This window comes from Hevea brasiliensis, chromosome 13, assembly GCF_030052815.1.
Source record: "Hevea brasiliensis isolate MT/VB/25A 57/8 chromosome 13, ASM3005281v1, whole genome shotgun sequence".
Lineage (NCBI taxonomy): Eukaryota > Viridiplantae > Streptophyta > Magnoliopsida > Malpighiales > Euphorbiaceae > Hevea > Hevea brasiliensis.
Genome location: NC_079505.1, coordinates 89,931,676 through 89,943,065, shown reverse-complemented (window position 1 = coordinate 89,943,065; position 11,390 = coordinate 89,931,676). Strand labels below are relative to the sequence as shown.

Sequence of the window (11,390 nt, the reverse complement as noted above, 5' to 3'; positions counted from 1 at the left end):
ATAACTGTTACTCAACACCTAAAACCCTAGGCAGACAGCAAGACGAAGAAGATGGTCTAAGAAAGATGAACTGAAATAACATTAGAATTGGGCCTAAGACTTCAGTTTCAGGCCCATGGGCTTAAATAAAAAAACGACTCGTCGTTAACAAAACCGTGGCGTTTAAACTTATCTTCTCCCCCATTTTCCCGTCAATGGATCCCTGAGACATATTCGCTGATTGATCGTTTACTTCACCCATGGAAAGCAGAGAAAATCAATCTCCTCAAGGTTCGGTTCTTATTCTCTTTTTATTTTGATAGTTTATCCCTTTTCTAACAATCTCTCTTTCCAAAGTCACAGACGAAAGGGCTCGGGTATTAGTGGAATTCTTGGAGGTAGCAATTACATCGATAATTTTCCTCAAAGGAGTATATCCTGGCGGTGCATTTGAGAGGAGGAGGTATATGAATGTCGTGGTCCAGAGAGCTAGACACCCACAGCTCAGAGATTACATTCACTCTGCTGTTACTGGCCTCCTTCCTTTTATCCAAAAGGTTGTTTCTTTTTCCCCTTACTTGTAGGTTTCTTTTATTCAATTCTGTTAGGTGAAAATCCTTGCTAGTATGGTGTTTATTGTGACTAGAATTGCAAAACTTTGATAATTGTATAACTTTTTCTGAAACAAAAATAGGGATTGGTCAACAGAGTGGCAGTAATTTTTTCTAGCACTGATAATATCCCAGTCGAGAGATTCATTTTCAAGCTCACGGTGAATCAGTCTTGTGACTTGAAGGTGGAAGAAGGTGACCTGGAATTCTCTCTTAGGTCATTCTTAATGAAACTTTCTGTCTCAGGGCCTCTTACCAAGGTTCTCCCACGAGGTAGTGAACAACAGTAATAGCTTTTACATTTATGGTCCGATTTTTTTTATCTCACAGCATTTCAACAGAACTTTTTTGTTTCACTTTATTGCTTAATTGCTGATAATTCTTTAATAGTGTAATGAGATTGGAAAAGGATCTGTATTTCTGTGAACGTCGCTCTTTTTTTACCAGATTGCAGGTGGGAGATAACAGCCTACTTTAGTTCCATTCCTCAGGTTGGTACAAGCAAGTATGCAGAGTTATGGATCCCAACTGACACAAAGCAATGGCAACAACCTCCACTGATAACCCCAATCAAGTCAATGAGTAGCGAACCTTTGTTTATGCAGCTATATTTGGAACATCCAAGTCTATCTGAACCAAAGCCTGAAGCGAAGAATTACTAGACTCCCACAACTGATGTATTTATTCCATTGAACATCTGTGCGTGGCACTTGTTTTATTTTTCTATTGTAATTTCTAACGCATAGTAGCATGATATTTTAGGAAATCCTGCATGTTCCGAAGGTAAATTATGTGATAAGTGTTTTTATAAGAACTTGGGAGGTGGTTGAACAATTTTTCCATTGTTATTCCTCCCATCCCCGAGTGTCTTCTCTGTCGCAGATTTCAAAGAGAATCTGAAGCTTATGTCTCGTTGGTTTATGTTCTATCTTGGTCTTGTTGGCTTATAGACCGGCTGAGCATTGAATTATCATGAATTATATACAAGTATGAAAGTCCCTGTTGCTCTCTCTCAATCTTTGCATAAAAGAATGTTTTGTTTTCCTCGTTGGACAGTCTAAGAGAGACACAGAAGCGTTGTTTCTATGACTGGGCCGGAGGCCCCAAATAACTCCCTTGTTAGGTGTCCATGTTAATGAAGATTTTCGTTCTCTAAATTTTGTGGGTTTTTGCCGTATGGGCCTGATCCATCAAACTGTACTTGTAAAGTTAATAATTCAACACAAGGTGATGAGTGATGAATCAGAAACTTCCCAAGAAGAGTCCAGCAGAACAGATCACCGACACTTTAATTATTTGTCCATCTTCATTTTGTTCTTATGTTGCATTATGAAACTTTGGAAACCATCATTTGTTCTTATCATGCTCAACACTGAACATGTTTGGTAGGATATTTTCTGATCTCGTACAGTCTGCGTCTCACATGGAATGTAGCCTTGAAGAGCTCAAGATATGAAGGGAAAAAAATAGATGGTCGATACACTAATCGAGTAACGAACTAAGCTTCTTAAGCTAATTGCAATTTTAAATAAATTCCATATGTTATACATTTCGTTCTTATGCTAATTGCAATTTTAAATAAATTCCATATGTTATCCATTTCGTTTTATCTCCATTTTAAGTAGTGATTCAATGGTAGAGTAACGTTAAGTCACAGAAGATGAAGCCTACTTTCACAATGCCCTTCTCTGAATCCAAAAACAGAATCCACTGTTAGAATATCTGCACCCATTCAGGTCTGGCTAGCCTCATGAGATGGTGGGATCAGTCCCAGGCTGTGCACCTTCTCATTACACGCTGGAGAAGTCTTTTCTCAGCAACAAAGTCTATTCATTTATTAATTGGGTGGATGCAAAATCAGTTTATGGTGGAACCCAGTTTGAGGCCCAATGATTTTATTCAGTCAGGTCCGTCTGGTTGTTTCAAGTGGCCAATGAAGAAAGAAAGTGAAATGACATCCCTAATGTATATCTGGCAGTCCGCAATGGCAATTGAAAGCATTGGCATCTGCTGTACTAGAATGGGTACAAATTCACAACTTGTCAAAAAAAATACAAAGTTATAAAGAAAGCAGACCTTCACATTTCCAAAGCAATGTGAGCCATCCAAAATGTGATTGATGCAAAGTTCAAGATATTATATAAACTGATGTAATCTTCTTGATTTGCAATATATCCTCCATTACTAGTTGGAAAATATTAATACATCAGTGTCAGACAGCCATAGTGGTGTTGTAGATTAGGAAGAAGGGAATTAGTTAAATCTAGCTAGTTCATGTATGGCATGGGCGGTGTTGATAAGTGAATAATTTAGGTCGGTTCTTTTAAGACCAAGCTAGAAAAATAGAATATCAAGCCATTAGGGCTTTAATGGTCATGTCTTTTGAGGCATGCTGCAGTGACCTAAATTCAGATTTTTCAATTATCAACTGATGAATTTTCTATTAGTGGGATACAAGTCCTACTGTATATTAACAATCACTTTTCTTCCTTTTTAGTCAATTTTGATAAAAGTGGATTTATTTGCTATTTATAATTTAGGATTGATTAGTATGTCTAGTCATGATATATGTTAAAAATATTTAATATACAATGCAATTGATTAATTTAGTATCATGATGATCACCTAAAGGGGTCCAAATTTAAAGCGATCAGTTTTGATGGTCCATTATTGGTAGGGCCAATAACCCCATATATGAGCAATGGATTGTTGATGGCGCAATAATATTGCACTCAATAATGGCAATGTTAGCAAATGTTTCCTCCATGTATTTGGTCCAGTGTGTTGGCTGATTCTTTGTAATGTCACCTTTCAACACCTAATCTGAATTCTCATGTCTTTTTCACTGTTAGAATGTGAAGCTTTCAAAAGGAAAATAGGGGAAAAGATATATATAACATAGTACACATATCTCTCTTTGTTCTTGATAGATATCATTTCTTTGGAATCACTTTTTATTATTTTAACCAATTACTTAGTCCAATCACACATCTCTTCAATCTTCATATCCTATCCATCCACATGGAAAATCCATTTTATTGCTAGTTATCATGTTTGTCCACCTACATCTACCAAGCTACAAGGATGATTTTAGTGATTAGATTTTCAGTGGTGTCTAATGTAGACAGGAAGGAACTATTGCAGCACTTTAGACAAAGTGGGAATTGATATGAGAGAGAGAGAGACAGAGAGAAAGAGAGAGAAAGCAATGATTTTACCAAAGATGGAGGAGTTGGGTTAGCAACCATCCATTAATGGGGGTGAGTGGGACTTGATGGTCATTGCACATGGATATTGTGGCTAGTGGGGAAGCTGCTTGCACAGCAAATCTATCAAACCTAGAAAAAGAATAGTTGCAATAGTTTGCCTTTGCTTTACCTTTTATTGTGCTTTTTTTTTTTTTTTCTCTCTCTCTCTCTCTTTGCAATGTTTCATCTATAGTGGGATTTTCTGGATTCAAAATTACAATAAATAATGTCTTTATCTTTATCCTTACTCCACCCATCACACCAAATCCATCCACGTAAAGTAGACTCATGGCAGGTGATTGAAATTCCCACATAAAGAAGATAACAAATATATACATATATATTCATTAAGATATGATTTTCTAGGTGAATAATGGTTTATGCCTTGTTTCTTTTGGGGTTAAGTGGATTTTTATCTTCATCCACCCTTTCTTTTTCAAAATTAAATTTTACTACCCTTTCAACATTATTGTACATGATAGGTCTAGCCAACGTAACAAATTGAAACAAAAATCAGTTTTTCGATTAATTTAATTTTAATTTTTATTCAATTCTGATTTGATTTTGATTTTGATTTTGAAATTGCTTTTTACCAAACATAAGTATATGGAGATTGTGCAAAGTAAGAGGGACACCATCATCATCAAAAACCTTGCCAATCAAATTAATCAATAGTATAGTGCTCAATTGAAATTCATTTTCTTGGCAAGGAGTTCCACGTTGGTTTCAAGATAAATTTGAAGTATAATAGCATTATACCAATCCCATTTAGCTACCTTTAATTGCTTTCAAGGTATGGCTATTACAACTTACAAACCATACTTAATTGGAAATGACATCAAAGTCTTACCTTGATGGCTTGTGATGTGGGCACATGTGGGCCTTAAGCATAGAACCAAGAAAAATGCATTGAAAGAGAAAAAAAAAAAAAAATCAAATACAAAATCATATTAGACTAGAAAATAAGAGAAGGGGTTCCAAAGTTTCAAAAGGTAGGGGATCCCATCATGGCCCCCATGCTTGCCTCTTTTGATTGGGATCCATATTCATATTCTATGCTTAGTACTGGGCAATATTACCTAGGCAGCCCCACCTCAAGTGAAGTAACATGGAATTGAAGAATATGGTTTTATATGACCTAAGTGGACAACTTAAGTGACACACATTTCCATCTCCTTTACACCCTTACAAAACAAAAAGATAATAAAGGCACCAACACCACCAAGCATGGACCTTAGATACTTAAATTTTGCCATTGGGTAAAGTGTCACTTTCCTCATAGTCGGCATTAGGTTGGCCTAGTGCGTAATGTGTACGTGATGATGAATTCGAGCATTTACAAAAATTAAATAAATTAGTCCTTGTTGGAATATGTATTTCTCTCTTTCTCTCTCTCTCTCTCCATCATGTGGAGTCTTCTTGAATGTATAGAAGAAGTTAAACAAAAGAATATAACCCACATGAAATTGATATGTGATTCTATAGGGGAAAGAGGACCAAAAACCCATTTGGCCTTATTAGTTTATTCACATTTCCTTTTCAATACAACAAGACATTGTGTGTTTGTGTGTCTTTGCTTTGGTGGCCTTCCCTTCCCATGGCTTTTTATTAATTGTTTGGTTTCATGATTTTGAGATTGGGATTCCAATGTGCATTGCACATCTCAACTAACTCACACAAACCCATCATATCTTCCCATTTTCTAACTAATTATTATTATTATTATTATTATTTAATTCCTTGTTGACAATCCCAATTATCTCCTTTTTTTTTTAATTAAATGTAATCTAGTTTATCAAATGTTACACCATCACCCTCTAATAAATTTATTAATGATGGTGTAACATGGGATTCATATTCTAATCATGCACCGGTGGTTTGATTTGGTTATATTTAATCAGTGCAGTCTCTCCTTAATCATGTGATTAATTTATGATTCTTTGAAATTATAAGAATTCATTCTTACGAAAACCTCATATTAAATTACACTTTGGTTTGATTAGCCAAGATGTCTTCTAATGCTTAGGTGATCAAAACCTAAGTCTCCCAAAGATAAAAGTATTATTGAATGAAACACAATTATTCTTTTTTATAGGTAATTATAATTATTGAATTTAATTAATGTTCGAAGAGGAACGTAACTCCCATATTTAATTTGAGATTTTAAAATTAAATTTCTTCTTAAAAACAATACATATTTTATTGGACTACTGCACCTATCCCTTATATAACTATAATATTTCCCTTATGGCAAATAACAAATGCATTACGGCAAATGGATTTGATAGAGAAGAGACAAAATTTCAACTGTGAAATAAAACAAATTAGTCAATTTATTGCCAAACATCATCACAAAGTAATTGTCACCCAATGCAAATAAAATTAGAAAAAAAAAAATTAAATATAGATTTATTTTTTTTTTTTTGGGGAAAGATGGCGTGGTCCTCTCAAATTCCGAATTAAGGAAATGAAATGGGAAGGAAGGTAATTAAGGAAAATAATAAAAAAAAATTAGCATTAAAAAATAAAAATCCATGTCAAAAACCATGTCCAGTAGTGGGCATCATGATGTTTCAAAGGTATAACAAAACAGAAAACCCACCAAAAAAAAAGGATCATTCATCATTTCTAGTAAAATGTTTTGATTAGATTCCTTGGCAAAAGGACCTTTTATAATTAGCATTTCCCAACTCTTATTTATTTATTTAAACTTTACATTTGTATTAATTAAAATCATTATCACTTGTTCCTAGTCAATAGGGCAATGTTCATTTCTTTAATGAATATTACAAAGAAAGCATTTAATCTTAATTTAAAAAAAAAAAAAAGAACCGGGGAATCCGATTAACGTTTATTGGAGGGCATGCCGGTCATAAAGGGACAGATGGTCCTGATCTGGTGGGGGTCCACGTGTGGGCCACAGGATCCTACAAACAAAATCTCCTATTATTTTTGTGTTGTCCTTGTTACTTTCTTCTTATTAAATGCTAACTTTGGATTTTTGTGTATGTGCCTATGTGGGGCCCTCGACAACTTTTTTTTTTTTTCCCGTAAACTTTATTTCTCTCTTTATTTTATCTTAAACCGAAAACTATTTTAATTTTCTGAAAATGGCCCATTATTTAGTTGGACAATTTTGAAGATTGAAATGCTTGAATGGGATTTGAAGATGACTTGTAAACAACTTGGATTGGATACGCTTTCTATAGAGGTGGGACTATTACTGAAGGCCATCTAATATTCCCAATTTAATATCATCATTATTGGAATTGACTTCTTATCATGTAGCATAAAAGCTTTTTAATTTTTTTTTTTCATTCAGAATATTACATGTTATTTTTTTATTATTATTATATTAAATATTATATCTTTGTGTGTTTTGATTAAAATAAATAATTTATTATGGTAAGATTAGAAAATTGATATGATTCCAAAATTAAATATAATTTTTTTTTTAAATATATGCACTACATAGAACCAAGTTTGGATTAAAGCTATAATGGAGGTGATGCACTAAAGTTAAAAAATTGCACACTTTTCAATGTTCATGCACCCAAAATCATATTGGAGAAGATGGGAAAGAATGATTCATAAATGGCTAGCAACTATTTGAATCTTTCAATGAATTTATATATATATATGAGTAGATTTAATATAAATATTTAATTTTAAAATTATTAAATTTATTTTATAGAAAAACGAATTTATTATAAAAATACGTGGACATGTTTATTATAGTATATATATTGAAGCCTCTTTCGTTTTCTCTTTCCCATTTAACGTTACATGCCAATCCTAAACCTGCCTAACCAACGTAACAATGTAGAATTTTCTCTATCAAACACGTATTTTCAACTTTCAACCAATTATCAATACATGGAAATGAAAGGTTTCGCTCCATTCCCATCACACCTATGGATGGCAATTTTTTATTAAATATGGACAAATTTATGTTCTTCATCTTTTGATAACAACTGCCATTGATGTTTAGAATTTTGAAAAATTCAATATACCCGTTCACATTTGAAGATGATAAATTGATTGTTTCACCATATTTTTAAAAAATATTTGTAGAGGAATAAAAAAAAGGGAGAGACGGTGCTTTATAATTGAAGAGGGAAAAGGCCAAAGGTGGTGTGGTAGCTTTTGATATAGTCCCCCTATTGACAATGACAAAAGAGACACAGAAGTAACGTGCCCAGGACGGGCCTCGTTCATTTCAAAATTAACCCATCAATAGTCTTGCCTTGGCCTCACAACTCTCAACAAACTTGCACGCTAACCTGCGCCAACCACCCCCTTGAAGATATCGTCATCATCATATCACGATTTTTCAGACGCTTTTATTATTTTTTTATTTATAATTAAATTTACGTTCACAGCGGAAATAATGATAACGTCGTCGTCTAGAATACGCCCAGCGATGATGCACAAAATGCGCTGCTGCCACTCTTCAGCGCCCTTTTAGGTGTTATCTATTTACCATTTCTTGCCTCGTTTGGTGGGCCTCTATCCTCTCCAACCACCCATTCTGATGTCCTTTATATAGAATTTAATATAGGAAAGAAAAGATATTGAAATTATTATTATTATTATTATTTTAAATTTTTTAAAATTAAAGGAAGAAAATTACATCTTACTATTTCATTGGGGGAGAAGACAGAATAAGGTAAAAGCAAGAAACAAGAAGAAAAGGCAAAGTTTTTTGCAGAGATCCTCGTTTGCACCAAACACAGTGAACTCTGACTGAGCGCATCACCAGACAATAGAAAAGTAAAATAAAAGAAAATCGTGCGTTTGGGTGTGCGCACGAGAGAGAGAGAGATGAGTGCCTCTACTGCCACTGCACAATAACAGCGACAATTGCGCGCGTCCTACGTGTCAGCTTTTGCCTCACACCTGTCGCTTTCTTCCTCTCGTTGACTCCACGCGATGCTATACGAGCGTAAGTTTCACGCCCATCTCACCGATCACTGTCCATCTTCCCTTCGCGTAGATGCGTGCCCTGGGAGCCCGGGTCCCACATTCCTCATGCCCCCACTTCCCCTCTTTTTTTCTCTTTACTCTCGAAAAAGCCCGAACTAACCTCGTCTATCCAACTCGCTAAAATGCGCCAGCTTATCCATATTTTTGTTAATATTAAATTACATAAATTGCATCAGTATGATTCCGTTTCTCTACTTTGCCGTATCCATATTTTGCCAAATCTTTTGCAGCTTTTTCTCCTACAAAAATTCAATTTTCTCTGATTTTCCACTGTATTTAAAACGAATAATCTGTCCAGCAAATGGGCAAAAATGGGAACAGAAATCAAATAAAACAAATGAAAATTGTAAATGCAATAAAAGAATCATCATTCTAACTAAACCAAGATGGCTGTAAAATTAACATTTTTTTTCGTTTTCTTGAAAATGTTTTTTTGGATTTTTGTTTCTCTGGTGTTTTGGTAACTCATGACATGTTAACATGGAAACTGGCATTCTTGGTGGCTTTACAGATAGGGCAAGCATTGAGAATAGACCCGCAAACAGTGCAAAGGCACAGATGCCTGCACGGCAATAGCAACACACACGATTCCTCCTTCCTACAGTTCCTGCACAGCCTAGTTGTGTCCTTATTCTGCACCCCACTTGCCAGCATACACCGCTCCGATGACCTTTCCCCCTCACCACTGCTGCCACAGCACGATTGGGCATCGTCCATTTCTGCTGCCGTTTCGTCTAATCCTGCGCCTCGGGTGCGCTCGTCAACCTGCGCCGCGAGGACTTGTTCTAGGTTGGTCCTTAGAGCATTGGCTGTTGCCTCGTTGGTTTGGGCAAGGTCTCGCCATATTTGGTTCTCTATGCACAAGGACTTGACCCTCTCTTCCAGTGCCCAATTCAATTTACCCATCTTCTCGATTTCTTCTTCCTTGGCTCTTAGCCTCTTGAGCATCCCTTCTTCTATTGCCTCTATTATCCTCCTCGCTTGCCTCTTTCTCTTATCTTCTAACTCCATCCTCACTTTCTCCATCTATTCAATTACAACATTTAAAAATAAGTTAATACCGATTACTCATCAATATCTACGATCATTTCTGGAGAGTATCTACACTAAAAATACTAGATTAAAATGAAGACCTCGATTGATACGTACATGTTGGGAAATAAGACGGTCGATGTCTAGTTGCTGTTGCTCAATCTGGAGGGAGAAGTCTTGGCCAAGAAAGGAGAAGGGAGAAGCAGTCTTGTTGGGCTGGGGAGTCGGGTATGAGAGGAGAGGGCTGATAGATTCTCTTGGGCGCTTTCTTGGCATAGGCAGATTGTAGGTGAGGCCGCTTTCTGATTTGATTGGTGTTTTTTGAGGGATTGAATCGGTGATTACAGAACTGTACATGGGAAGCTGTGTCTCCGTAGTTGTTGTAGTTCCTGATAATGGAATCCCATATCCCATCTGAGTATTGTAGATATTAGAATTTGCTTCAACATGATTCATTATTTCCCTACAAATTCATCACCAGAAAGAAGAACATTAAGTTGAGATGCAGACACACATTTTTATATTATCATATGCAAAGAGAGAAAGAAGAAAGAAGAAACATACCTGTTGCCTAGGAGTTGAGGAGGGAAGAGACTGAGATGCCGGGCTTCTACAGCCATGGGAAAATGAAGAAGATGGGTTGGATTTGCTTTCTGCTCTCTTTCTTTAAAGGCAGTGTCCTTGTATGCTTTCCGTTTCGATTTCTTGGCTAGTGGTTGGTTTTGAAGTTGCTTTGGTTTTTAGAGGTGAAGAGAAGAACAAGGGGTGGTGAAATGAACAAAGGGGCATGCAATTGAGGTGGCAAGGCCGTATGGTGGGGTTTATTTAGGGTTTGGTTTGGTCTAGAGAGAGAAAGCTAGGTAGAGAGGAGGAATCAAATCAAGACACAAATAATAAGATCTGAAAAAATATATATATATGAAAAATTTCGTGATTATAAATTTTATTTTTTAAATAAATTAATAATAATTATTATTTAATAATAAAATGTGAACAAAATAAATAAAAAATAAAGTAATAGCAGGCAACCTTTCACTATTTTTTTTTCTTCACCGTAAAATTAAAATTAAAAAAGAGGCTGTTGGAGATTTTTAATATATAACTGACAAGCAGCGGGGCATCTGCCACGTAGACGCAGTGAACAACGTGGTGGGTAATGGGGTCCACTGATACGCGTGTGGGACAGGGTTAGAGGACTAAGAGGGACAAGACAAAAGGGAAGGTGGGCCAGGGAAAGGCCAGCGTGGCAGAAGTGGGCCCCGCAAAAGATTGGATTGTTGTCAAGAAAAAAGGGAACTAATAATAAGGGGCCGTTGAGAAGGGTACGGTGTACCCAGTCAGGGACCTTTGGCAGTTTCCCTCTTTACTAACCTTTTCCCTCTTTTGATTTTATCTGATTTAAGACACGTTAATTCAGGGAGGTCGCATGGGAAACGTTGGCTTACGTTTGGCACTTTGTCTGCCACGTGGCTGTCCTTTTTCTTTTCTTCCCTGGTTTTCCTATCCCCAACTAAGAAAAACTTCGCCCTCCCTT

General features: G+C 36.0%; 2 protein-coding genes across 2 annotated transcripts; one reads left to right on the top strand and one right to left on the bottom strand.

Annotated features, from left to right (window-relative positions):
* Positions 1–127: 127 nt before the first annotated feature.
* Positions 128–1,606, top strand: LOC110662011 (DNA polymerase zeta processivity subunit). Its single transcript, XM_021820884.2, has 4 exons — positions 128–270; positions 343–536; positions 674–863; positions 1,038–1,606. Exons 1-4 carry the CDS (start codon positions 240–242, stop codon positions 1,250–1,252), a joined length of 630 nt encoding a protein of 209 aa, XP_021676576.1. The 5' UTR covers positions 128–239; the 3' UTR covers positions 1,253–1,606.
* Positions 1,607–9,175: 7,569 nt separating this feature from the next.
* Positions 9,176–10,747, bottom strand: LOC110662008 (probable BOI-related E3 ubiquitin-protein ligase 3). Its single transcript, XM_021820880.2, has 3 exons — positions 10,421–10,747; positions 9,974–10,319; positions 9,176–9,850 (listed from the first exon to the last, which is right to left on the bottom strand). Exons 1-3 carry the CDS (start codon positions 10,474–10,476, stop codon positions 9,290–9,292), a joined length of 963 nt encoding a protein of 320 aa, XP_021676572.1. The 5' UTR covers positions 10,477–10,747; the 3' UTR covers positions 9,176–9,289.
* Positions 10,748–11,390: the final 643 nt, after the last annotated feature.